At 37.5% G+C, this 27,481-nt stretch overlaps 6 protein-coding genes across 11 annotated transcripts; 3 read left to right on the forward strand and 3 right to left on the reverse strand.

Moving 5' to 3' along the window:
- Positions 1 to 10,249: 10,249 nt before the first annotated feature.
- LOC106660503 (DNA repair protein RAD52 homolog) lies at positions 10,250 to 11,815 on the reverse strand. 5 transcript variants are annotated; one of them, XM_014383478.2, is made up of 8 exons: positions 11,776 to 11,815; positions 11,559 to 11,697; positions 11,341 to 11,489; positions 11,081 to 11,270; positions 10,865 to 11,020; positions 10,709 to 10,774; positions 10,520 to 10,612; positions 10,250 to 10,450 (listed from the first exon to the last, which is right to left on the reverse strand). In XM_014383478.2, the coding sequence occupies exons 1-8, from the start codon at positions 11,791 to 11,793 to the stop codon at positions 10,314 to 10,316; spliced, it is 948 nt and encodes a 315-aa protein (XP_014238964.1). In that variant the 5' UTR covers positions 11,794 to 11,815; the 3' UTR covers positions 10,250 to 10,313. The 5 variants fall into 5 exon arrangements, with proteins under 5 accessions (XP_014238964.1, XP_023317724.1, XP_014238965.1 ...); XM_023461956.1 differs by having other exon boundaries at positions 10,520 to 10,615; XM_014383479.2 differs by having other exon boundaries at positions 10,520 to 10,597; positions 10,709 to 10,777.
- Positions 11,816 to 12,160: 345 nt separating this feature from the next.
- LOC106660323 (threonine aspartase 1-like) lies at positions 12,161 to 13,940 on the forward strand. The gene is made up of 9 exons (XM_014383257.2): positions 12,161 to 12,336; positions 12,414 to 12,481; positions 12,541 to 12,815; positions 12,877 to 12,956; positions 13,026 to 13,093; positions 13,175 to 13,288; positions 13,352 to 13,532; positions 13,599 to 13,750; positions 13,827 to 13,940. Exons 1-9 carry the CDS (start codon positions 12,285 to 12,287, stop codon positions 13,923 to 13,925), a joined length of 1,089 nt encoding a protein of 362 aa, XP_014238743.1. The 5' UTR covers positions 12,161 to 12,284; the 3' UTR covers positions 13,926 to 13,940.
- Positions 13,941 to 14,295: 355 nt separating this feature from the next.
- LOC106648084 (nuclear export mediator factor NEMF homolog) lies at positions 14,296 to 17,640 on the forward strand. 2 transcript variants are annotated; one of them, XM_014364762.2, is made up of 5 exons: positions 14,296 to 14,477; positions 14,578 to 14,749; positions 14,820 to 15,022; positions 15,089 to 17,206; positions 17,273 to 17,640. In XM_014364762.2, the coding sequence occupies exons 1-5, from the start codon at positions 14,422 to 14,424 to the stop codon at positions 17,538 to 17,540; spliced, it is 2,817 nt and encodes a 938-aa protein (XP_014220248.1). In that variant the 5' UTR covers positions 14,296 to 14,421; the 3' UTR covers positions 17,541 to 17,640. The 2 variants fall into 2 exon arrangements, with proteins under 2 accessions (XP_014220248.1, XP_014220247.1); XM_014364761.2 differs by having other exon boundaries at positions 15,089 to 17,640.
- A 69-nt stretch (positions 17,641 to 17,709) lies between these two features.
- LOC106648085 (serine/threonine-protein kinase VRK1) lies at positions 17,710 to 20,402 on the reverse strand. Its single transcript, XM_014364763.2, has 7 exons — positions 19,886 to 20,402; positions 19,753 to 19,811; positions 19,612 to 19,681; positions 19,325 to 19,521; positions 19,048 to 19,261; positions 18,192 to 18,973; positions 17,710 to 18,115 (listed from the first exon to the last, which is right to left on the reverse strand). Exons 1-7 carry the CDS (start codon positions 20,043 to 20,045, stop codon positions 17,957 to 17,959), a joined length of 1,641 nt encoding a protein of 546 aa, XP_014220249.1. The 5' UTR covers positions 20,046 to 20,402; the 3' UTR covers positions 17,710 to 17,956.
- A 479-nt stretch (positions 20,403 to 20,881) lies between these two features.
- LOC106660567 (serine/threonine-protein kinase greatwall) lies at positions 20,882 to 23,667 on the forward strand. Its single transcript, XM_014383584.2, has 4 exons — positions 20,882 to 21,279; positions 21,347 to 22,943; positions 23,034 to 23,366; positions 23,483 to 23,667. The coding sequence occupies exons 1-4, from the start codon at positions 21,061 to 21,063 to the stop codon at positions 23,527 to 23,529; spliced, it is 2,196 nt and encodes a 731-aa protein (XP_014239070.1). The 5' UTR covers positions 20,882 to 21,060; the 3' UTR covers positions 23,530 to 23,667.
- An 18-nt stretch (positions 23,668 to 23,685) lies between these two features.
- Positions 23,686 to 26,704, reverse strand: LOC106660324 (proclotting enzyme-like). The gene is made up of 6 exons (XM_014383258.2): positions 26,648 to 26,704; positions 25,849 to 26,220; positions 25,097 to 25,511; positions 24,746 to 25,020; positions 24,400 to 24,545; positions 23,686 to 24,318 (listed from the first exon to the last, which is right to left on the reverse strand). Exons 2-6 carry the CDS (start codon positions 26,216 to 26,218, stop codon positions 24,166 to 24,168), a joined length of 1,359 nt encoding a protein of 452 aa, XP_014238744.2. The 5' UTR covers positions 26,219 to 26,220; positions 26,648 to 26,704; the 3' UTR covers positions 23,686 to 24,165.
- Positions 26,705 to 27,481: the final 777 nt, after the last annotated feature.

The raw sequence follows: 27,481 nt of genomic DNA on the forward strand, positions 1-27,481 counted from the left end.
TTACAAGCTTTCCTTAGGTCTATTAACTATTTAACGCACTTACTTAACAACTCATTCGCGTGAACCGCACTTTCACTCTGTGCCACCTAGCGGCGACACGGCTCACTACAATGCATACATCAGTATATACGCGAGTACGCAGCGTCGGGCACCCGGCGATAATCGCCGGGCGCGCGACGCTCAGAGGCGTGCGGTGGGCTCACTGATAGAGAGGGAATCGCCTGCGTCACACGACGGAAAATCTGCATCGCACGCGTGCAAGCGCCCAGCGACGGAAGGGCCTACGTTTGCCTGCGTACAACGCGTGATTTTTCTCTCCGTGAATAATGGTTTTATATGATAGAAAGCTGCGCGATAGTGTAATGAATGCATGGTGAAAATTTCAAGCTGATCGGACAAATAGTTTTCGAGATCATATTACAGACAAACAGGCACCAACTTTGCTTTATATATAGAATAGAAACATTTAGTCAGATAGTAGCAGATGAAGAGAGAGATTTTACCCAATCAAGCAATGACAGTGAGATTCTAGTACATTTTGAAAGTATCGGCAAAGACAACCTTGACCAAGTGCGTTGCTTAGTTAGCTGGGTACTTGGTTAAGCTCATGGTTTGTTTACGAGAATAAGAACCGGGGGGTTTTGAGAATTGAGGCTAAATCTAATATGCAGAACGCAATAATTCAATGAATTTATGTCATCTGATCTAATACAATCGATTAAATTAGTAAGCAGGGATCAGTAATCGATTTATGAACAAAAATAAGATAGATCAATCGACTTATTATGCTTTACGAATGTCTGACAACTAACGCAGTAAATGCAGAAACTTGAACTTTGAGAAAGTATTAGACCTTTCTGTATCACTGACATTGACAAGAGTTTGAAACAAAAATAGATTCTAAAGAGTTATAAGTACATTTGATGAATTAAATTGCCCCACGAAACAGGAAGAAGGTAGTCATATTAATGATGAAAAAACCCTCCCTGGAAGAAATTGAAACATTTTTGTGACATTAGTGTAACGCTATTTCATAAACAGCGTTACACTAATGTTCTAAAAATACTTTCACCCCGAAGGCGGGTTCATAACTAAGAATTAACAATGGAATTCAAAAGAACAGCCAATTTCATATTTTGGGTACCGATATTTTTATTTAAAATTACCAAAAGTCAAACAGTTTGGTAAGCACAAGCAACCTTGTAAAAAGTTTCTACGCAAGAAAATTGGCCAGAATGAGGGTGTTCAATCGTTTCAAAATTTAAAAGTCTGCAGCGCACAATATGTGTGCATACAACAGAACGTGCGTGAGCGTAAACAAACAGATTGGAGTATATTGCCATGTATATTGAATAGATTTAATAATTTTATAGTTCTTTTATTCCGAGGAGCTGTCGTGCAGTCTAATGCATTCAAAACTGCAGCAGTATAGGCAATAAGCAGAACACATTGCGTACACAAAAAAAGACAATTTTTTACCAAAGTAATGACAATCAGTGGCGAAAACAGCAAAACTTGATCTGAAAGCGTATCTCTCTACAGAGTCGAAAGAGAGAGAGAGAGAGAGAGAGAGAGACACACACAAAGAGTTATGAACGTTAGCCCATGTGCCAAGCTTACCCCCCGTTTCAAGACATAAATGTCTACTGAAACTCAGATTGATTTTTACTGTTTTATGTACATGCATTGCTGCCAGTGGCACCAAGGCTGATTGATGGAAGAGCAAGCCGGGCCAAACGAAAAAGTTGTTGAGCGATTTTAAAAAAGATTCGTGTAGCCTACAGCTGTATCTGACTCTATGTTTGAAAATTATCTTGTAAAGACCTCACAACTGTCTTTATCCGATTAAATTTAGACGACGCACAAACAAATTGCTTTTTTTCCTCTTTCCTCAAAACGTTTCGATTAATTAACGATCAGCCGCTTTTTCGGCAATAAGCGAGGATACTTAAAATTCCGTTCATTAATTCTTTGAAATATATGTTGATAGATATTATATTTTCTTAGACAGTTGGTGAGAGAGAGAGAAATAAAACAAGGCGTCCAAGCTCTGCTGGCATACTCGAAGAGAGGCTAACTTTTAACGAGCTGACGAGCTTCTTGTGTGAGCGCAGAAGCGGCACAGCTCGAGCTCGCTATCGAAGCACTTCATGGGCGGATCTTCTTTGCTACCGAGGGGTGCTGCTCTTTATCGATGAATAATCAGTCAAATTGCCAGATGAAAGGGATTCAGATCAATTTACCTTGTACTCTGTAATGTATATACCGTGAGATCTTTATTATTTTTGCATTTCATTCATGTGATTTCGTTTTCATTTAATATACATAATAGGTAGGAACTCTCGTAAACAGAACGATGCTTGCGCGCAACGTACAAGTTTTACAATAGTATATTACTGCCCTATAGACCGCGAAAAACAGAAAAGTCCCAGAGCACCTGTAACTAGTGGCCGAGGCGAAGCCGAGGCCAATTAACACGTGCTCTGGGGCTTTCTTTTTTTGCGGCATAGGCCTGTATACTATTTTTCATACGCAGTGGCCCGAAAATCGCTCTTCCCGCTTTGCGCAGCAGCAGGAAAGTAGTCACTTTCTGGCCGCTTGTATGAAAACGATATTTTTGGTCCATCGCTCCGGTTCGTTGGCTTCTGAGCTTTTTACATTCTCTCTAACTGGAAAATTATTATCAATTTTGTTTGTATAGTCACTACATTCAAGCTTTTATTATATTTGAATAAAAGAAAGAAAAAAATTGTAGATGCAACATAAAAAACATTGCGTATTATGAATTTGTGGAGCGCAGTACGTACGACCTTTTTGCGCGAGTTGTGAAAAATGAAAAAAGAAAAAAGAAATTTGTAAAATTATGCAGTCGCGTGCATAAGTGAAGAGAAAGTTTTCGATTGTAAAAAAAGTTTACGAGAAACAAAACTAGATATAGGTTACGAAATATAGACAGTGCTTTATTCTTACGCATGTAACTATCTATAAGATTGGTTTAGATTATAACTTGCGAGCCAGGCGGGCGCAAAATAAAAAGAAAAAAATGTACGTGTTGTATATGAAATGCCATGAAAATGAAAAGACGCTTGCTTGCTGATTAAAAGTCTCCCGGGTCTGTTTCCTTTTTTTGCCCACGTGCGCACACACTCTTCGGATTTCAAATTACATTAGACCCTTGGTTTTCATATTATGTCTATGCCATGTATTATATACGGGGCACGTAGCAAAGTAGAGGAGAAGCCAGGCCGAGTCTGTGCATTAAACATTACTTTCTACTCGCTAGGTAAAATTAAAAATTTAAAGAAAAAACCCAAGCTCGCCTCTCGCACGCGGTGCGCTCTGTCTTAAGTTTTTCGCCAAGTGGAACAGTACCGCTAGACTTTCTTATATACATGAGCTACTCTTTCTCTATCTATACATGAATTTTTCACTCGCAATAAAGAATATCTAAAGTCTTATAAAAAAAGCTTTCGCAGCGAATTTCAAAGGCGCATAACTTTTTCTTGCTTTCATTCTTTATCTAAGGAGAGAGAGAGAGAGAGAGAGAGGGAAAGAGATAAAAAGTAAACAGTATATGTATGTATGAATGTACATAATGTATGTATGCATGTCGTACGCATACATTTATAGAAATAGGTATCTGTAAACAGACGAATGTACGAATGTAACAGCGGTTGAGCATGTGTGCACGTAAGTATGCGTGATGAACGTGCCACAGCAAAAACTTTCAGCAGCGGCAACAAAGAAAACTCTGAGGATAGATGGAAAATTGAGACATTAATAAAAAATTTCAAATAGAAATACAAGGACAGCATACAAAATGGACTGAAATGGCGTATAGGATACAAATGTGCGTGCACTGCCGAAGATAAATATTGCAAAGCGTTATTTATACCGAATCATAAATTTGTCTTTCACATTTTACGCTTTGTTGCAATTTATATGTATAAATATATATATGTGAAATTCAATTCGACGTCACGCGCCCCGTTAGCGTGACGCAGCTTGCACACACACACACATACGAGGCGTACTCCGTAACAATTTCATACATCAAACATCACGCTGGTTCCACGGAAAATTGTGTGCGCGTAATGTAACTGCGCGTGACGTATGTATAGGTATAATGCGCCCGAGTGTGTGCGTAAGCTGCGCGAAAAATATCGTCCCTGCTAGGGCTTTATTTCATCGGACGTGCAATGTTGTATTTTACGTCTTGTACATTATATAATGCGATGATTAATTATACAAGCTAGGCCGCGTGCGCTTAAGGCAGCCCGTAGCACGAATCGTTTCGATGGACGATGAGCGACAACAAAAAAGCTGATTTATCGCTCGAAAAGCCAAGTGATAAAAGATAATATTCGCTCGAACGAGCGCATCATAGTAGCTGTCGTATCGCGTCGCTCGAGTGCAGACCGTTCGATGTGCTTAATTAGACGCTTTTTGAGCTTTCATAAAAAGTAGCATCATGTGTCGGTGAGCCCCTCTCGTCTATCCTCTCCGGCCAAATGGATATACGGTATTATTATTCGCATAAAATATCATTTTTCAGCTGAAAAAAATCCGACACACGCTATTTGGAGAATCTTTCCATCGGCTGCAGTGTGCACAGGTGGCCTCGCGAATATAACATATACGTCCCAGTGGGACATATGTATAATTCATCGACGTCGAATCTCAGAGCTTACTCGTTCGTTGCTACGTACGTTCGGGTTGGCGGGCGTAAGCCGAGCGCGCGAGGAAAAGCTTCGCTGCTACTTATACATATAGGACGTACGCGTTGAAAATAGCGTAGCGAGGAGCCAAAGTTTCGCGGGGCTTGCAGCACCGCTACTCGCGCTGCTCTCCAGCACAATCGATATACTAGAAATTTGACGACCCACTGATATATACCTACACATCCAAGCGATCAAATACGAGCGTTTATAACGTTAGTTTCGGCGGCTGGCCTGAGGAAAAAATGACGTTCGATCTTCGACCCTCTCGTGTGTTTAGACACTGCGTCTGTGCTCTCGACGAAATCAAAACGATTAGCGGTATATTTACAATATATGTAGTAGGGGGAAACCCCCTATTATGGCCCGGGGAATCCTTACCCAGACTTAATTTATTGAGATAATGTAGTGCAAATCAAATTGAACTTGTGAATAACAATATTGATATTATAGAATAAATAAGCGTATTGTTTTGAATCAATAAAAAGTTTTATTGAACTTTAATTGCATTCCTAATTTGCTCTACTAAACTAGGTTAAGTTTTATAATCATAATATTATGAGAGAAAGGTTGCACTTTTACATTCGCCGATATTTTTTTGTTAAACATATTTTTCAATTATTTTTTCCGATAAAAAAGCTTTAAAATGTTTCTAGATTACTGAAATACCATTACTATTTTAAAAAATAATTTTGAAAGTACTTAATGAAGGGTGCGCAAAATAAGGTGATCGCGCCATAATCAGGCATTCTCCCTTAAGGGGACAAGATGGTGTTTCGAGCTCGTATTTGAAAAAGACCAAATAAATCGAAATATTGAACTTTTTTTCTTGATTGTAAAATATGTTCATACTACACCTTATTGACCAAAAAAACCTCATACTCAAGCTCTGAAATCTTTATTACATTACTTTTTTCATAATACTAAATATTGTGTTATAAATTACTTGCTGCATGATCTTGAAGCAATTTCCTTTATGCACCGCATCGATGTGAATCTTGAGATAACATTTTTGTGTGAATGTCTTTCCACAAGTACCACACGCATGTTTAACACCATTATGTACTGAATCGATGTGGACCTTGAGACTATCTTTTCGTGCAAATTTTTACTGCATATATTACATGGATATTTGGTACGATTGCGTGCCTTATCAGTTTGGGTTTTGCGTTGACTATTTTGAGCAAATGTTTTTCCATTTCCATCAAATGCATCACTGAGTTCACCATCCAAATTCAATTCCTCTTTTACTTCGTCGACAATTTCTTCTTTAATTTTCTTTTGAGTCTGATAATCGCAACTATTTTTCATATGCTGTCATTGATCTGGATAATCGTCCTCGATTTTCTTGACTACTAATAAGTTAATGCCGAGCTTCTGGTCCTTACATTCGAATTCTATTTCCAAATCGTTATTAGGTCCAGAATTTTCATCATTTTCACGAAGCCCATAAATCTGGAAATGAGATTAGTAAAAATACTTGATCAAAATATTATATATAAACAGTCCCACATCAACACTTACTAAATTTTCTCGACAATAATTCGAGAATTCGTCGTTTTTAGCATCGCATGCATTGTCAATTATCTTATAATCTTCATTTTTAATTGGGGAAACATCATCTGGTTCCTTCTTCACTCTGCAATATTCCCATCAATATAAAGTATTGTGCCACTTTTTTTTTAATTTTATTCTCACGAAACAAAAATTACCTGACATCAGAGTTATATACATCACTGAAGTCCATGTTTATCACTCGGAACTTGATCAACGACTAATTGTTTTGTAATAATGTTACACATCGAGCTAGGTAACATAAGTGTAATAATATTTACAAATCGTGAAATGAAAGTTTGAGAAAATTTATGTCACCAGAGACACTCTAAACTTATCATTTATTATTGGAGAAATTATACTATTGATCTCGTAATAAACAATTAGCCATTTTCTTTGAATTGTATCTCATTACAAAGAAATTATAAATTATTGAACACTTCATGAATCGAGCTTATGATGTGTCCTATACTCCTTTTCGCATAATTTTTTTCGACGCGCAAAATATGAAACAAAGTTAACGTGAGCGAATGAAGGGTTTACATTTTTATATTACACTAACGCCAAATACGTGACTACAGTCGCATCTACATATATCATTTACCATTTTTACACAACGAGCGAATATCGTACATCTATGTAATCTATTGTGTGATAAATATACATGGTTAGTCATGTAGGCAAATATATATCTATGCATATTGTCACGTGGGCACACCGGGCCAGCTTAACGCGTACATATAGCTCTATATGTGTTGGCATGCCATGTGCAAATTCCTTTGGTTGCGACGTTGTCAATACACGCTGAGCACAAAACATCGATAAGTGAAATCTATTTTGTGCGTGCGAATTACAAAAACCTGTATTCATATATACCTATACTAATGTACATGTAGGGAACATCAAACTAAAAAATACGCACTATTTTTGTGTTCTACTTCCAATTATACCAATAATAATTTTAACGGCTTTACCAAATTAACTGACACAAAAAACTCATTGTAACATTGATTTATTATGATACTCATTGAAGCTACTATTATTAATTTCATACGGCTGAAACAACTATTATCATGATGTCATATGCTATTTCGTTATTTACCATTCAGTCGCTCAGCATTTTGCAACTGTAGTTGCCACTAGTAATAATTTAATATTGATAAATCATTATTTCTAACCATATTATGCTAATAAAAGTATGACTTTTATCATCGTATCGATCATGTCTTATATCATGTAATACAAGGTATCACAAAAATATGGAAACCCCTGAAAATCTGAGATAGTGACCGTTACAAAAAAACTCAAAAATGAATCGTGAAGAGTGGAAAAATTTACGTTCGAATATTATACATTATTTTTTTTACAAGGTAATTTCAACGGAATCACAGATACAAATAAAACCCAAATCTTAGGTAAAATTTTTCGAAAAAAATGGAAAATTGTTTTCGAACATTTTACTGTCTCCGCCTGCGGGGGTACTCGACGTTGGCTCCGGGGAAATCAAGTTCTGTCAAGTTGTATACATTGAGAGAAACTTGGCCTCTAGGTATCTCCGCTACACGCATTACATTGTCACGGCCAAGCTCGCGTTACACAGTTGCGAGTGCGCACCGTTGCTTTACATTAGTGCGCGCGACATCAGGGCGCAGCAGCGATTGGTGTAATTTGTTTGCGTCTCTGCGTCCTACCATCTTATACGCTTCGCTTCGGAGTTTCTCTTTTGCGCTTCTTCCTGCAAGCTTTTGGCGCGCGACAAACCTTACAGCAATTGGACAAGTTGGCCCGACTTTGCACGCTTGATTGCGCCTACTTGCACGCGAGCAACTCTTGGCAAAGTTCGTGCATCTCGGCTACCGGCGCGTATACGCGCGCAGTCGGATACGTCTCGAAATCAGTAAAACATGTCGCTCCAATCACGCCACAATCCATAACACCTGCCGTTACTACCTAGAACTACGTCACACGCTCGCGAATTGCGACCAGATTCAAGTCTACGCGTCGCTTAATTTTAAAATGTAAATATATCTTCGTCGTAGTCGGCGCTTTTCTTTTGTCTTATTTAAACGGCGAATGCTCCAAAGATCCAAAGCTTCAACGTCAGCCGTAGTTAAACTCGATTCTACCAAACTTTCATCAAAATTCCCACTCTATATACTGGAAAGTTTTTTACCCTAGAACCTTTCAGCTTTATTCGGCGCGGAAAGTAAAAATTTTTTTTATATTCTAAGGAAGAGGTAGAGCCAGTCAAGGGCTAATTGCATAAAGAGCGTACACGCACGAGCTTCGGAAATTTTGTTGACTTTGCCCGCCTGCTCGTTGCTTGAGGTTTTTTCTCGTACTTTTTTTCCATTCCGTTACATGTATAGTTTACGCTGGACAAGCAAAACCGGAAGATTTTTTGCTCAATTTTTCGGTCACAAGCGCCGAAGAGCGGAGAAAAGTTATTCAACAGCCACGAACGGGTGGCAAAGCTACCTAGGCGGCAAGTATGTCGCGCGATAAGTTTAGACGTTGTTTCGATAATAATGAAAGATATCGCCTCCTAGTAGAGTTAAGATAAGAGAGGAGCATATAAATAATAAATAATTCAAAATGACCTAGACTAGTTACTTTCTATTTTCCTAAAAACTCGGAGGTGGTGTCAGGGGCGAAATTCGTGCCTACTGCGTACTATGCCGTATAAATGTGCAAGCTAAGCAAACGGCCAAACGCCGCACGATAAAAAGAAAAGGTGATAATAGCTATTTTTTGTAGCATAATAGCTGTAATATGTACAACGACGCAGCATTAAGCAAGTTAGCGTCGTAAAATACGAGCTCACACGCTGCGCAAAACGATTTTCTGCGCGCGTTCTTGTTCTCTTTATCTCTCTCTCTCTCTCTCTCTCTCTCTCTCTCTCTCTCTCTCTCTCTCTCTGGATTATTTGTTAGGAAAAATAATTGTTGCGCGCATACTTGTCGAGTACCGTTGACTTTTTTTATGATTATTAATTGAAAAAAATTTGACGAGTTCGATCGCATCCAACGTGAATAATCGTTAGCCATGAAACGCGAGTGATGCAGCTCCGCTTTTACAGCAAAGTTGTAAAAATAAAAATTTTTAAATAGTTAAAGAAGTGCGTGAAACGCGTATGCAAGGAAAAAAACACCACATGTATGCACATGGACTGTAACGGGTACACGGAGCAGGGCGGGTTAATTTTTGCTCCGAATGACGTCGGATGTACAGATGCGAGTGTGTGCATTACGAAGCAAGGGTGTCTAGCACGTGTACGCGGGTACATACTACATATGTGTATGTACGTGCAGACTAGTAGAGCGAAAAGTACGCGCCTTTTTTCGATTTGGTCTTCTCGTTGAAACTCAGCGAGCAAGCATAGCGACTCCGTTAACCGCCTGTGACGTCAGTACAGACAGCCGTGTATTTATTATACATGTTTTCTTTATTTTTTTGTCTGACTGATGAATATGTATTATAAACACATGTTAGTTTACACACATATGCAAGACTAAAAACAAGATGTAGTGTGTATGCGGTGCAATTATCGGGGGTACTTGAAATTTTTTGAACACACACAAGAGAGAGACGGAAAGAATGCAAGAGAGCGCGCGTTCTCGTTAGCGTGACTTTTTTCAGGTCGATTGTTAATGTTTGTGTACGAATGCATATGTGTGCTTGGCCTTACACACGCATCAATGTGCACAAATTTACGTTTATTTTTCTACACGAGCACAAGTACGATTTAATCCGGAGTTTCTATCTATTATTTTACATTTTCTCTTATGGTTACTACTGTGGAAGATTTAAATTTGTGTACTTCAAGCTATAAGAACATCTAACAAATCCAAATTAAAAAATCATTTCTTTTATTTCATAATCATAACATAATATATTCCAATAAATAATTCATTTTTTTGGTGATTTTCATAAATATTATTCATATGTACAATTTTCTCAAAAATTAAAATAAAAATATTCAATTCATAATAATTTAAATAATAATACCTGTTAAAAAAAAAACCAAAGATACAGTCTAGATTAATATCTTGCATTTGGTGGTGCTCCAACAGCACCGTTGTTACATTTCTTTTTTAATTCCTCTTTTCTTTTGAATTCTTCTTGCCTTTCACGTTGTTTTCTTTTTCGCTCTAATCGCATTTCTTCTTCTGTCATAGCTTCAACAAAAATATATTTATAAAATAAATATTAATTACATTAATTATGTTTCAACAAAAATAATTTACCTGTTGATACTACTGGTTTTGAAACTGATGTTAATTCTGCATTATTGTTAGTAGCATTGTTCAAATTTTGGTTTGTATCTAAACATTGTGTTACTTCTTAAAAATAAATGATACATTCATTCTTATTTCAACAATAAAATCTTGTAATGATTATAAAAAAAAAAAAAGAAAAAAATTCCTTCATATTACCTGCTGTTTTGGCAGACACTGGTTGACGATTACAGTTGCTAGTTGCATTAACACTTTCCTTCACAGCTTCTTAATAAGTAAAACAAATTATTACAATTTCAAAAATTACTTATTTCATTTCAAATAATATGAATAAAAATAATTAACTGTACAAACCATGTGGTACTTTAGGTATAAAAGTAGTTTTTTTATTTGCATTCCCAGTTGATTCTTCTGTGGCCACCAAATTATCTAAATCAACTGAATTCATTAAAGCATCAGTCTGAGATAAGGGCATGAAATCAACATCAGGTATGGCCTCAGGTACATTTACTAAACATTTTCATCTCATGAGTATTGAGTTTTTTTATCGTTTGATTTTTGCATACGTACCATTAACTGGCAGATTCGTACGAGGAATAATTGAATTGCTTCGAGAATTTAATTCATGTTTATTATTATTTTGGTTGTTTACTTCTTTTGTTACTGACACACTCACAATGTTAGGTGGGCTATTAAATTTATCTAACACTTTGTTGCCAAAACATGTCAATGCTTTTTTAAAAGCCCCATTGAATGAAGACTGCAAACATTTGTTTCATAATGAGAAGTTATTAACTATTAAAAAACATTAACAATAATTATTTTCTAACCAGCCTAGCTCTCATTATAGCTGATCCTTTTGTAGAGCCTTCTGTAAAGCTATATGCTATATCTTCATGAAATGTCCCATCTTTCAATTGTACTTTTACAATAGATGCACAACCAGCTCGATACTGCCCATTCACAGATTCAATAAAGTCTAGAATTTATTTTCATGAATAATTATTGATTGTAAAAATTGTTTTTAAAATATATTATAATTTCAAACCTAAAGTTTGATTTGTAATTGAATGACTCCAATTTTTCTGTCCAAATTCTTCATTCGCTACAGCGATAATTTGTGCGGTAATTTGATCATAATTGTTTTCTTTGTTTCCTGTTCTGACAAGTTCAGTTTTTGAACTGGGCTATAAAAGTAACACGTAAAAACTGCCATGTATGAATTTATAAATGTATATAAATTTTCACTTATAAAAAATACTCACAAATTTAATGCAACTCATAATTACAATTTAAATACTTAATGTAAACACTTATTTGAATTAAACAAATATTTTAATAGCAAAAAAGAATTAAATCAAGCAGACAATTATAAAAATGCGATCGTTGGTACTGTATTTATGCTATTCTAACGTATATTTTCATATTCATCCGCACGAAAGTGGCGCCTTAGACGGCTCATGTTGTTAAGATAACCATAAGTACTACTTTCTAGGCTCCCCAAACAATGATCTAGGGGCACTTTGGATAAACCGCTTACCGACTGCAAACTGGCCAATAAAGTTACCTCAAAGAGCCATCTGACATCTAAACTTTACACTATATATATAATATATAGTTAATATGTATTATGTATACTGTGTAACCGAGTTCACTGTGATTAATAATAAACGGCCATGAGTTAAAAGTTTGTTTTCGCTCTGTTTTTATGTTTTCATTTACCTTCTAAGCCATCTCAAAATCAACTAGTGTTATCAACTCACTGCCTATCAAAATGGGCACCAGAACAAATGAATTTACCGGTGGATTTATTGCTGTTCACGTAGGTCAGAGACAATGCATTTTATTTTTTTCAAATTTTCAATATTAAAAAGTTTAGTAAAATGATTAACTTTGTTTATAGGAGCTGGTAAGCATTCTGAAAAAATGAAGGATCAATATCAAGATTGTTGTAGACAAGCATGTGACATGGTAAATAAAAAATGAATTGACTTAAAACAGTTGAATGCAGATATATTTTTGACTTACAGGGAATTCAAACACTAAAATCCTCTTATAGTGCTTTAGAGGCTGTAACTAAAGCTGTAATGGTTTTAGAAGATTCCCCTTTAACTAATGCTGGCTTTGGATCAAATCTTACCTATGAAGGTACAGTAGAATGTGATGCCAGTGTAATGGATGGATCAAATTTACAGTACGGATCAATTGGTGCTGTCAGTGGTGTGAAAAATCCAGTGCAAGTTGCCAGAGCCTTATGTCAGTTTCAAACACATAATAATATTGGTCACGGTAGAATCCCACCCAGGTAGAAGAAATGTTTTTCTTTGGAAAAATGAATTATTTTATAATATTTTATGGAGTATTAGTTTTTTAGTTGGGGATGGAGCCCTAGCATGGGCTAAGCAAATGAATATAGAAGTCATAAAACCAGACCAGTTAATAACAGGTATGACCTAATTAAATAATTTAATTTTTTATAAATTTATAAATAATATTGAAATTGATTAATGTTTAGAAAAAGCTAAAAAAGTCTACAATCACTACAAGAAAAAAGTTGAAAGTGATGTTTCTGCAACTGGTTTGGTAACACCTATTTAAATGCACTTTTACTCTTAGATATTATTATTATTGTACAACTTAATTTATTGAAAGAATATACTTCAGTCATTCAGAAAATTAGATACCGTAGGTGCAGTCTGTGTTGATGCCGCAGGAAATATAGCATCTGCTTGTTCTAGTGGGGGGATCATTTTAAAATTTCCAGGAAGAGTAGGACAGGTAAATTATTGAGTTTCATTAAATAAAAAATTAATAATTTAAATATAATTTATATTATAATAGGCAGGAATCTGGGGTAGTGGCTGTTGGGCGAGCAATGGAGGTACTTCAATAGGTACAAGCACTACTGGTTCTGGAGAGCATCTTATTCGAACACATTTAGCGCAAACTATCGCAAATTCCGTAGTAGATGCTGATTGTCCTACTACCAATTTGCATGATTCAATGCAAAAAAACTTTATTGGTAAATTTTCACAATTGCAGTTATTTGATAAATGAATCCAGAGCAAATATTTTTTCTTTTTTCCAGAATCAAGATATTTGCTAGGAATCAAAGAAAAACTTGGAGGTTCAATTGTCATCAGATACAATGCCCAAGATGATTGTGGAGATTTCTTATGGACCCACTCAACTAATAGTATGATAATAGGTTATATGAATGCTAATAGTAAAGGTGCAAAGGTATATCAGCTGTTCTATTTAAATTGATTTAATTAAATTTGTCTACAATATAACAATTTTTTACCATGTTTTGTAGAGTTATATGAGTACAATGCCAAACTCTGATGTTGGAAAAAAATGCATAGTCGAAGGTATAATGTTTAAGTTACATAAGAAAAGAAAGCGTACAAGTTAATTTGTTATATAAAAAATATTTGAATGTTAATTTTGACTGAATCTTTGATCTGAATTTGTATTATTAATTTGTAAATAAATAATATTAAAACTACTATTACCATAATTACAGTTTTTTCAATCACTAAATAATGTTAAAGGTCCTTTAATCTGACAATAATTGCAATTATTGGTCGTTGAATGAGGAATGATAAGTATTATCAAAAAATAAGTTACGGTTTCTTAAAATTAAACTTAAATAATGAGCGGGAAGAGACTGGAGTGCGCAGCAGTGCTCTGCCGCGTACGGCGCTAGTAGTAGTCGTTTCTGACAACGCTGAGTGAGACTGTCGTCTGTCTAAGACTTCAGTGTTTAGTCAGTTCAGTGTACGGTAAGAAGTAAGAACTATTATCGTGGTGTATGTGCAACACTGTTAACCTCCGAAAAATAGTGGCTTTATTCAAATGAAAATTTAATATTTATTAATTATTAATTGATAACGAGTATTTTATTCAAAATGAAAACACGATTTAATACATTTGATATTACGTGTTCCATCACAGAGCTTCAAAAGTAAGTACAAGTAACCTACAAAATTTATTTAAAAAAATAATAGAAATTTAAGTTACATTGTCTCAAAATATTAGCTTACCTAATGATGATTTTTTAACAGGCTCATTGGAATGCGGGTCAATCAAGTTTATGATATTGACAATAGAGCTTATCTCATCAGATTTCAACTCTATGAAGAAAAGCATGTCTTACTTTTGGAATCTGGAAATAGAATACACACAACTGGGTTTGAGTGGCCAAAAAATGTTGCACCATCTGGTTTTACTATGAAGGTATTTATTAACCATTTTTTAAAAGATTTTTATTGAAAATTTTATGATAATTATTTATTCTGTATTTTAGTTGCGCAAACATCTTAAAAATAAACGTCTTGAAAAGTTGGAACAAATAGGAGTTGATCGAGTAATTGATCTTCAATTTGGAACAGGAGAAGCTGCGTATCATATAATTTTGGAACTTTATGATCGTGGTAATATTATACTTACAGATTGCAATAGAATTATCTTGAATGTTTTGAGACCTCACACAGAAGGTGATAAAATTAGGTAGGTACTATTTTTAAAATAACAAATAAATATGACTTTGAAAACTTCATTAATATGAATATTTAGATTTGCAGTTAAAGAAAAATACCCTGAGTCAAGAGCCCATACAAAATTGATTCCTAGCTTGGAAGAGTTGCGGGATATTTTCAAAGCTGCAAAATCAGGAGAAACTTTGAAAAAAGTATTGAATCCTCATTTAGAAATAGGTCCTTCAGTGTTAGAACATATCTTGGTCACTAGTGGATTAGCTACAAATTGTAAAGTTGGAAATGATTTTGACGTAACAAGAGACGTTGAAAAATTTTATGAATCATTACTTACAACAGAAAAAATATTCAATGATGCTAGATCAAATGTCTCTAAAGGATATATTGTGCAGAAAAAACAATCAAAATATACAGAAGATGGGAAGGAAGAATACTTGTATGTAAATGTGGAATTCCATCCTTTTCTTTTTGAGCAATTTAAAGACAGACCATTTAAGGAGTTTGAAACATTTGACAAAGCTGTTGATGAATATTTTTCAAACATGGAAGGACAAAAATTAGATGTTAAAGCTTTACAACAAGAACGTGAAGCTTTGAAAAAATTGGAAAATGTTAAAAAAGATCACGAGAAAAGATTATCTTCATTGAGCGTTACTCAAGAAATGGATGTTATGAAAGCTGAACTGATTACAAAAAATCAGGAATTAGTAGACAAAGCTATTATTGTCATTCAAAGTGCTATTGCCAGCCAAGTATCTTGGGATGAAATAGGTATTCTATTGAAAGAAGCTCAGGCAAGAAGAGATCCAGTTGCTTCAATTATAAAACAGTTAAAATTAGAAAGTAATCATATTACGCTGCTATTAAGTGATCCATATGAAGAAGAAGATTCAGAAATTAAACCTACTTTGATAGATATAAATTTAAATTTATCAGCCTTTGGAAATGCTACCAAATATTATACCCAGAAACGGTCAGCTGCTTCAAAGAGCCAAAAAACAATTGAAGCGCAGGGAAAAGCTCTTAAATCAGCAGAGAGAAAAACAAAACAAGCCTTGAAAGAAGTGCAAACAATACACAGTATAAATAAAGTAAGAAAAGTTTATTGGTTTGAAAAATTTTACTGGTTTATTTCTTCAGAAAACTACTTAGTTATTGGTGGTAGAGATCAGCAGCAAAATGAGCTAATTGTTAAAAGATACTTGAGAGGTGGTGACATTTATGTTCATGCAGATATTTCAGGAGCAAGTTCAATTGTTATCAAAAATCCTGCCGGGGGACCTGTACCTCCAAAAACTTTAGCAGAAGCTGGTAATATGGCTGTAGCATACAGTGTTGCTTGGGAAGCTAAAGTTGTAACTGGAGCTTGGTGGGTTAATAGTGATCAAGTATCTAAAACGGCACCTACAGGAGAATATTTAACTACAGGATCATTCATAATAAGAGGAAAGAAAAATTACCTACCTCCCTGTCAACTTATTATGGGATTTGGATTCCTTTTCAGATTGGAAGATAGTTCTATTGAGAGGCACTTGAATGAGAGAAGAGTAAGAACCCTTGATGATGATGTAGATGTTGATAATGTTACTGAAATTTGCAATGAAATAAAAATAGAAGATGAAGACGACGAAGATATTCAAGAAGAGGATGAAGAAGCTGAACATTTTCAGAAACAAGACACACAACTGAATGATAAAACTGATGACGATGAATTTTCATTTCCAGATACTCAAATAAAAATAGACCTCTCTGGATCTGTAGTAAAATTACAAGTTGAAAAATCCAAGCCCATTGCAAAAGTAGAATATGCCTCTGAAGATGTTGTATTTCTAGGAGATGATACACCAATAAAAATAAACAATGAAGACAAAAAAGATGCATTAAGAAATTCGATGCCTAAAGTTCATTTTAAACAAGATCAAGCAGAAGAAGATTCCCAGAAAAAAAATCAGAATGCTTTAAAACGAGGACAACGAGGCAAACTGAAAAAAATGAAAGAAAAATACAAGGATCAAGATGAAGAGGATAAAGTACTTGCAATGGCTGTTCTGAAGTCTGATGGTGCATCTAAAAATAAAAACAAAAACAAGGACCCATCTGGCCCAAAACAAGTGAAGAAAAAGAAGCAGAAGTATAATCCTAATGAGCTTAGCATTCAAAGTGAGCCAAGTATTTCACAACCCCTTGAAAATATTGATGAAGAAGATTCAGGACCTGGACCTGAAGTTGATATGCTTGACCAATTTACTGGTAAACCAGTTCCTGAAGATGAATTGTTATTTGCAGTACCTGTAGTGGCTCCATATAGCACATTGACAAATTACAAATTTAAAGTGAAATTACAGCCAGGTAATGGCAAACGAGGAAAAGCTGCAAAAACAGCATTAGCTATGTTTATGAAAGATAAAAGTACTCTACCAAGAGAAAAAGATCTCATTAAAGCTGTAAAAGATGAATCAATTGCAAGAAATATTCCTGGCAAAGTTAAAATAAGTGCTCCTCAAATCCAGAAAATATCAAAAAAAAATTAAATGAATAAATGAGGAATAAAGTTGAAGCTTTAAATACTGAATATTATATTCTATTGTATATATTATATTATATTAAATATAAATGTTTTAGCATAAAAAGTTATTTCTTTCAAAAAATGGAAAGCAGTGTAAATAAAAAAATGTATTTTGTAATGATGATTGTTAAGTCTTTTAAGAGAGTATATTGATTTTATTATGAATAAAAATCTTAATACAAAAATAGAATAATGATTGCAGCATGAAGAGCATGCTGTTCAACAGTCATGGACAAACCTAAAGATATATCTTTTACAAATCAACTAGAATTTTTTCGGAAAAAAGACCTCGTTATTGCGATGAATTTTTACAACGTCTTATCTAAGTAAAGTTGCTTTACTTTTAAGTTATGTATTTTATATTAAAATTAATTAATCGATTCAATCGTCAAGACTTTCATCAAACATATCTTGATCGCTATCATAATTAGGCCTATCCGATACATTTTTTAATCTAGAAGACTTTCCTCGAGTTGTATGTGCTTCTGCAGATGTTCTTTTTGATGCCGCAGGACGAGATCTAGTTCCTTTAATTATAACCTGGAAAATTTTTAATGTAATTTTTTTTAACATTCATAACAAAATATATGATTTCAATCAATTCAGAAAAAGGTACCTCAGGTTCAGAATCGGATGAGTCATCTTTCACTTTTTCCACTTTTTTTCGTCCTCTTCTAGTTGGTGTAGTTGCTGCTGCAGTAGCAACTACTTTTGAAGCAGTTTTGGTTTTTCTTTTTTTTATTTGTACTACATATTCAGCATCACCATCAATATTTTCCAATAATTGCCTTCTCATATCCCGCCCACTCATACATCTTTCATCTAAAATAACAGAATCAACACTATCATTAAGACTGTCATTGGCTAGTACAGAGTCTATTCTTGGTGAATTTTTAGTCAAAGTAGTTTTTGTTTTAGAAATAGCTTTTGATGGGATGGATTTTGAAGGAGTTGCTCTAGATCTTGCCGATGCAGCTCTTACTGGAGTACTGCGAGTATTCTTGGATGCATCGTCGTCATCAGTATCGACAGATGCTTTCGTTTTTTTTGATGCTGTTACTGTTCTACCAGAAGTTTTGGAAGAAAATTCCAATTTGCCAGTTGTGGAATGATTCAGTTTTTGCAAACCTTGAGTGAGGATCTCTCTAAATTTTTTGTAGTTTGGATATTCATTAAATTCAAGATTAGCTAATAGTGTCATAAATTGGCTAATTGGTGCTGGAACTTTGGTTGAACCAAAGCATTTTTTCAAAAACGTTTGGTTATCATCAAATGCTTCATTCTTTTGTTGCTGAACTAATGATGGGTTTGATAGATTCTTTTCCCAAGGTAAAGTACCACATAACCATTGAACCATATTATAAAATAGTATTTCAAAATCACTTCTCATAGTTGGAACTAAAAAAATTTGTTTTAAGGATCAATTATTTCTAAATTGATATACAAATTCATAATTGAAAAATCATTTATACCTCCCATATGTGCATCTCGGCTAGTGTATTCTATTGTACCATTATGTGCTTTTTTGGGATCCAGTTTATATTCACTTTTTGTAGTATAATGTGATGCTAAACCAAAATCAACTAAATATACATTATTTTGTGATTTTAAATCTAATAATAAATTTCCTCCTTTGATATCAGCATGTATGTATTTTCTGTCATGAATATATTCTAAAACATTGATCTGTAACAAAATAATTAATTGAATAAGTATTGCATATAACTTTGTAATTAAACCGATTCTTACAATTTGCCAAGCCACTTTGTAAACAGTGTGCTCTGGAAACCTTCTTCCATTTTCCAAAAAAAGTTTCCACAAATCTGTACCATACCGTTCCATTACAACAAATCTATACTTTGTTCCATTACATTCATGACTACCAGAACCCAAGAATGGAGGCATACCTAATGTTGCAAGATTCTTTTCCTTTTTCCATTTGTTAACTAGAAATAACAAAATTATAAAATTAAAACTATCAGTTTGAGAATAATACATTTTTTAATAATTTATTTTATATTAAAATTTATACTCACTATCAGCTGGATTAGCATTACGCATATAAAAATGCATTTCTACAAATAAAGGTCCATTACCATGAGGTTCCTAAACAATAAATTATTTGATTCAAAATACATAATTTAAAAAGATATTTTACTTTGTAAAATCTATCTTACAATTTTTATGACAGCAGGATATTCACTGAGAGGTTTGTTACCATTCTCTGCTGGTACAGCTGAAACATGACAATAAAGTATTTTAAGAAAAGTGTTGATGTGAATTGTGAGTAGTAAATAATATTGAAAATACCACAATAAATCTCTCCAAAACCTCCAACACCAATGGAAGTGCCTATCTTCCATTTTTGTTTCCTCATATCAGTTAGTATTTCACCTTTAGGAATAGGATCGGGTAGTTTGTAGCCATTAGCTCCTTTTTTTTTAGGGGCTGCTTTTTTCGCGGTTGACATTTTTCTTGCAGAATTAAATCACAACAAATAAATAACTGTTTATGTAGGTTAAGCTTTAAACAAGTAAGCGTAACAACATATGAACACACACACAACAAAACTTGGAAAACTGGTGAACAAGAAAACCTTGATGTATATAATATATCGAAAAACGTTATGTTAATCAAGCACATTCACTTAGTAAATGTATACACTTAATAATTTAACTTTATTAAATTAAAATAGAATTAAAAAACTTGTTAAGAAGCCGGTTACCCCCCGAAAGCTTGGGTGACTGATGAATCGTATTATCAAAAAGGCGCGTAAACATTCGATCCGTGGTCACCTGTAGATCTTATGCTGTGCCACTACAAATAGTGTACAAATGTACAGCATGAAGCATGTTATAGAGACAGCACAGGGGCGCCAGTGGCAGGCCGCCGCAGCAGCAGCATCATTGGCGCGTTTCAGCTTTTTAAAAAGCCGGCAGACGCTGTTATTGAATGGATCGGCGAAAACCAACCGTCATTCTGTCGTCTCTGCATATGGGATAGGCGTGTTGCAATAGAACATCCGCAGAGCAGAACGTACTTTTAAATAAAATAGCCCACAAGGAACGAAACAAGTCATGACTTGTTTGCGGCCAGCTGCGGAACACTTCCGTATTCCGGCGTGATTGCTTGAAAGAGCAATTGCAGCAGTCCTTGCTCCGAACATGACGTTCATTTTAAATAACAGCAGACGCGAGTTGTGGTCGTGAATTCTGCGTCGAGTAATGTCTTGTGTGTACTGTGTGCGTGCGTATGTTTTTGTTATTGTCGACCAGCGCCGGCTGGCCGGTCCTAATCAGTTATATTCTTATACTATAATATAATACTTTCATCTATCTGTGTTGTTTTGTTGCGTGTAATACAGCGTCGAATTCGCCATACATATGTGTGAACACGTAGGAAAGAGCGACTTTGAATTATCCGAGCGTGGTGTTTTTATGTGTCCTGAATAAAAGTGCAATATATCACGCTTTTCCTGTCCACGAATGGAGGCAGCGTCGGATATGCTGTTACAAGAGAGCAATTCAGGCTCCACTAGGCCCATCGACACCTCGGTATCGAATAATGAAAATATATCCGATAACGAGTCAAACAATGGCAATTGTAATGGGGTCACAACTCCACAACAATCTCAATTCGAATTGAAGCAAATTGATAATTCTATTTTCAATACAATATCAAAGATTGTCAATCGAACTGCCAAGGTACAATCAACAATTGAAATTATATGCTTATGCCACTGTTGTTGCTCAACATTTTTTCCTATTGCAGGTACCAGAGATTCAAGATTTCAAAATTGTCAAGCCTATTAGTCGAGGGGCATTTGGGAAAGTTTTTCTGGGTTATAAAAAAACCAATCCAGACCAAATCTATGCTATTAAGGTGATGAAAAAGAACGAAATGATTCACAAAAATATGGCATCGCAGGTGGTAATAGAGAGGAATGCCTTAGCATTGGTAAGAAGTCCTTACTGTGTCCAACTTTTTTATTCCTTACAATCGGTGACCAGTGTGTACTTAGTTATGGAATATATGGTTGGAGGAGATTTAAAAAGTTTACTTGGTATGTATGGCTACATGGAAGAATCAATGGCTGCATTTTATACAGCTGAAGTTTGTCTGGCACTCGATTACCTTCATTCACATGGTATTGTACACAGAGATCTTAAGCCAGACAATATGCTTCTTTCCAAAGAAGGTCACGTAAAGCTCACAGATTTTGGTTTGAGTAAAATATCATCACTGCATCGAGACTTGGAAATTTCAGATTTAGTTAATTGCACTCCAAGCTTATGCACTCGTACTCCAGGACAGCTGCTGTCGCTTACTTCTCATCTGACGTTTGATTCGTTGGGTATGAAGACGACTATGAGTGCCAATGACTCAAATCTTAATACAAGCGACCGGAGCAATCCAGCAGTTGATCTGCTGCCAGAACTACAGATGCGAGGAAAAAATCGTATGCAGGAATCATCGAATTCCATCGCATCGGAGGTTCAATCAGGTGATTATTCGCGTGTCTCTGGGGTCACTCCATTCCAATCAGTTGAAGATATTCGAGCGTCCGTATTTCCGAGCACCAATAGCTCCGAGGCCAGTAGTTATCACACGGCTCATTCTTCGGGTCAGTCGACCATGTCATCTCAAGTAACTACAGGAAGTGGGAGTAGGATCAGTGCCGACGCAGAAGATGAATCGACCTTGGAAGCAGAGCATTTACATCACCACCCGTTGCCTCATCACACGAGTCCATTGAGCAGTTGTAGAAATAAATTGTCTCGAGGCACCAAACGAAAACGCACGCAAAGCCATACTCACGCTAGTACAGGTTTGACTCGGGAAATTTGCCTTTTAGGACTGGATGGTGACCTCACACCAAAGAGAAAAAATCGAGGTTCAGGCTCGAACTATTCGGCCTGTCGGAGTCCACCCATGATCGTATCGACATTTAGACGCAGAGTCCAAGAAGCCGACGGCACTTTAAAAACTGATCAAAATGGAGTCCGAGTCGCTTTTAGTACACCGGTATCGTCGACCAAGCGTCGTCCCGAGGTCGTCGCGGTTTTTAAGAAAGAAGAAGAAAAAGCGCCATTCGTCAAGTCAACGAGATTCGATCTACCCCCGAGCAATGCGACGCCCGACAAAATGACATCGAGCGACGTTTCTCTTTCCGGCAGTGAACTGCAAGCCAGACACAGATCGCCCCAAGGCATATCGCCGATCAAAACGCCCGCACCGTCAGGAAATAATTACACACCTTACAGGACACCAAAGTCGGTCCGAAGAGGGACTCAAGGGATTGGTCGATCCGATGACAGGATTCTTGGCACGCCGGATTACTTGGCGCCAGAATTGCTCCTACGACAAGGTCAGGACAGATAACATTTGAATTAAATGATTTAATACGAAAAACCAATTGTTCTATTGCTCTATAAACTAAAATTAATATTATCATCAGGTCATGGTCCTGCGGTAGACTGGTGGGCTCTGGGTGTCTGCCTATTTGAATTTTGCACTGGAGTACCGCCGTTTAACGATGAGACTCCTCAAGCCGTGTTCTCGAATATTTTGGCCCGTGACATTCCTTGGCCCGAAGGCGAAGAAAGTTTATCGGCAAATGCGATGGAGGCCATCGATAATTTACTCACTTTAGAACAAAACATTCGACCCACTGCCAAAGAAGTGAAGATTATGAAGCTCTTTGAAACATTTCCATGGGATGAACCGTCAAAAGCTCAGCCACCCTTCGTACCACAGCCCGACGATTGTTACGATACTTGCTATTTTCAAGGTAGCGGAATAATAATTTTAGCTTTCTTACAATATGATAATTTTATTATTAATAATTTTTATGTTACTCAATTTGTAAAGGAAAAAAATTATAAAATATTTGCTTTTATTTTTCAGCGCGAAATATCTTACAACATCTAAACGTCAGTAGCTGCGATACATGACCACCGGATCGTCGGATACTGTTACAATTTTAAATCAATCGAATTTTAGACGAATATATCTATTGTGATTTTTTTTATTATTATATTTATCATTCATTTTATATATATTCGTACACAAGCATACACGTATAATACGAAGGGCTGTTCTTAAAAATAATAGTCAGACGTTTCGATAAAATAAACAAAAAACCAATAGAGTAACAATAAAAAAAATTATATCATCAGAAAAAAACCACAGAAGTTGTGATATAAGCTACCACATAGAGAGAAATTCTCATCGTGTTCACGTCTCGCATTTTGATACCGCGAAAGACAATTTTGATGTAGATGAGATAAAAAAGTTCTCGAAGAGTTCAATAAGTTTGACGTATTTAGAACAAATCGATTAACATAAGCCTTACTCTTTGAGAAAAAATTAAATGAGAAATTATTTTTAAAACAACTTAGAAGCTAATATATTAAAAAAAAAAATGAAATTATTGTCGAAAGAGATCAAGAGAATTCTACTGACCAACGCGATAGTAATCGTTCGTCACGAGTAATTTCACTAAAGAAGAACTAATCTTTACTATGACTATGAAAGAAATGTACGGCGCTTGTTGGAGAAAGCCAGAATCAGATAAAAATGTAAAATGTTTATTTTAAATTCTTGGAAATCCAGGGGAGAAAATGCGTCACGCGTGTATAGACACCTGGAAACTGGCCTTTTCCACATCCGATACCCCAGCTGACGATGCCTACTTGGGTCCAGCGGCCGTCGTTTACCATCAGAGGACCGCCACTGTCTCCCTATTGAAATTCGAAAACTGGATCATATAACCGGCACAGATTACAGCCATAAAAAAAGAAAAAAAATGGATAAAAACTTACCGAGCACGAATCTTTCTCCGCCTGTCCAGCGCAGAGGAAGCTCTCAACGATTCCGCCTGGCGCAAAACTTCCATATTTCTGCTTACACACAGCGTTGGACCAAACGGGAATTGTTACTTGCTGCAATTTTCCTGGTGCTGGGCCCCCTTTATAATTAGCAAGAAGAAAAATATTTTATGTATTTTTGTTACGCACACTATAATGTATTATAACGATCTTCATTCCATGAACTAGTGACCTAATGTATCATTAGAAAATTGTAAATAGCATAAAATACGAGATAAAGAATAAATGAAATGTTCAGTTGAAAAAAAAGGGTACGAAGGTTGATGAAAAGAGTTTGCACCTTCTCTGAGCGATCCCCATCCTATGACCGTAGCTCGTTTGCCAGAGTAAAGATTGGCGCCCGATGGTAGGCAAACAGGTCTGATGGTCTCACTGAACTGCACCGGCTCGTTGAGGGTCAGCAGAGCCACGTCGTTGTACAGGGTGCGCATGTCGAATCCTCGATGGCGCACCACCCTCTGGACGCGCCTCTCGACGTGCCTCACCTCGTTCGGCGTCTTGATGTCATAGTCGCCCAAGCGCACAGTCAGACGCGCCACGTCCCACGAGGTCATTCTAAAAGTGTAATCGCGGACGGAAGTGTAATTAGCTGCGATCGGAGCGAGAAGACGACGACGAGGCTTGGACTTACTGGGCGACGCAGTGAGCGGCGGTGAGTATGTGCCTGTCGTCGATGAGCGAGCCACCGCAAATGTGTCTGCCCGCGTTGAATAAACCAGCGATCCAGGGCCACTCGCCCGGTTGGGTGGTCGTTCCTCCGACGATTTTGCCGGAATCTTGATCTCCGTTTTTAGCGCCACAGGATCCTCCCAGAGACGAGGGCGGGAACTGCTGAACGGGGCCCGGGGTCGTCGGTATGGTCACGATGGGCACGGTGGGCCGCGAGACCAGCGAACTGCTCGGCGGGTACTTGGTGGGCCAAGTGGTCGGCGGCCTCGTGCCGAAGCCCGGCGGATGAGTGGGCAGCGGTGGAATCGTGTGGTACGGCGGGTGGGTCGGCAGCGGTGGTGGCCAGCTGCCCTCGATCGGGTAGCGCCCGCCTCGGTCTTTGTTGTCCAGATTCGTCGTCTAGATGGGCACGAGGAGGAGGCGATCGAACTTTATTTCACTCGTTTCCGAGACAAAGCCCGACTCGCGTGCGCGCGTCGTGCATTGAAATTGAAATTGAGAGAAAAAAAGGGCGAGCTAATTTTGTTTCGAGACGCGAAGCTTCGACGGAACCACATTCCGCAAACCAGTTTTGTTGGCGCGTCGGAAAAGAAAAAGCTCGAGTTGGAAACAAAACATGTGCGCATCGGCGGATCGACCGCGAGAGGTGAACGACTCTGCATCGATCGAGTCTGGCGAGTCTCGCGGCGCATAAAGCTGCGCAGCCGAGCTGACTTACCAATTGGTCGTTGTCGTCGTCGGCGGGCTCGACGATCGGTCCCGCTACGTCGTCGCTCGGTGCAGCGGCCGAATTGGCCGGCTCGGTCGTCTGGCCAGGCTCGATCGGCAATTTGGGCGGATCGGCGCAGCAAATGCCGAAGCTGAGCCGGCCGTTCTGGACATAGCTGCAGGTGTCGTAGATGCCCAGGACCCAGCCGTCGAGGGCGCCGATGTCCGGTATCTTGAAGTAGGGGAAGCACTCCTTGAAGGTGCCGCATTTGCCGACGGCGCCTTTGGCCGTGAGGCAAGCGCCTCGATCGTCGAATTGCATCTGGCGGGCGGCTCGGGCCGATTCGGCCAGCGGAACCAATTGGCCATCCGCCATGGCTGAAAATCACTCGTATTGCATGTGTAGCCGGACGAAATCGGACGAAATTTTGCCTCAATGAAGGATAATCGCGAGACGCGTCGTTGCAGCTCGTGCGCGCGCTCTCCGTCGACGCTCGGGTTCGCTGACGAGACCCGAGCACGTATTATCTGCATCGCAGAGTCGTAATCGCGACGAGTGCAGAGAGAGTGCGAGTGAACAAGTAGACGGGTTTCCATGATATTACGTCGGTAAATGCGCATTTGTAGACAGTTATGTGGTAACCGATCTTGTTACACGCACGTGGCACACTCTCGATTGTTTTCGTCGACTTTCATCGGGCGAAAGCGTCGCGCAGCGATCATAGAGAATGATTCGAACGAGCGAGCCAACTGCTCGTGACGCGACTTTCGAAATTTCATAAGGGGACAAATGCATTCGTCTTACCTTCGATGACGACTGCATCGGAGCTGCTCGAGTCCTGGCTATTAGCTACCTGATGCACTGTTTTGGGCCCGCTCCATTTGGCCTCGGGGTAACCGATCACTGTGACGAAACAACTCGCGGCAAAGAGCAAGTGGCACAAAATCGGCACTGCTCGGCCCATCGTCTTGACACCTTTGGCCTTTCTTCGCGATCGCATCTGCGCCTCGATTAGAAACTAGACCGCGCAACAGCGACCGTTCTGGCTTCCTACGTGCTCTCCGCTGACTCGTTTCTTCCTTTACTCGCGCGCACGCACGTTCTGTGCCTCGTACAAAGCCCCCGAATCGTCGATTCACCAGCTTTATAACGGGCTTGCCCTTCCCCTCTTTCTCTAACTCATTCTCGTTGCTGCTGCTGCTACTTCTCTCTTTGCTGCTCTTCTTCTTCTTCTTCTTCTTCTTCTTCTTCTTCGTCGTCGTCTTTCTCCGCTTCGTGCATCGTAGTTGCGCCTCTTGTACACAAGCTGCCGATTTGCTTTTTCCTATATTTTTTCTGATGAGCACACATGCGTACAATGTCCATCGACATCTTGTAAAACTTGAAGCTAGCTTGTTTTATCTACATCACGAGGATCCTTTCGAGGATATGGGATTTTTTTGCTCCGAAAAATTACAGGCCTGCGGCGAGCCTTTTTCCTACTCGTGACTTTGACGTTGCAACACGTTACTCAACAGTCTCCAACTTGCTTTTTATTATCGTAATAATAGCTCATCAAATTCTAATGCATTTTCTAATAATTTCTCAAAAGATCGTTCGAGTCTGATCGGCAAGAAATATGAACATGTCAATATTTTT

This window comes from Trichogramma pretiosum, unplaced genomic scaffold, assembly GCF_000599845.2.
Source record: "Trichogramma pretiosum strain Unisexual culture from Peru unplaced genomic scaffold, Tpre_2.0 scaffold27, whole genome shotgun sequence".
NCBI classification, from domain to species: Eukaryota; Metazoa; Arthropoda; class Insecta; order Hymenoptera; family Trichogrammatidae; genus Trichogramma; species Trichogramma pretiosum.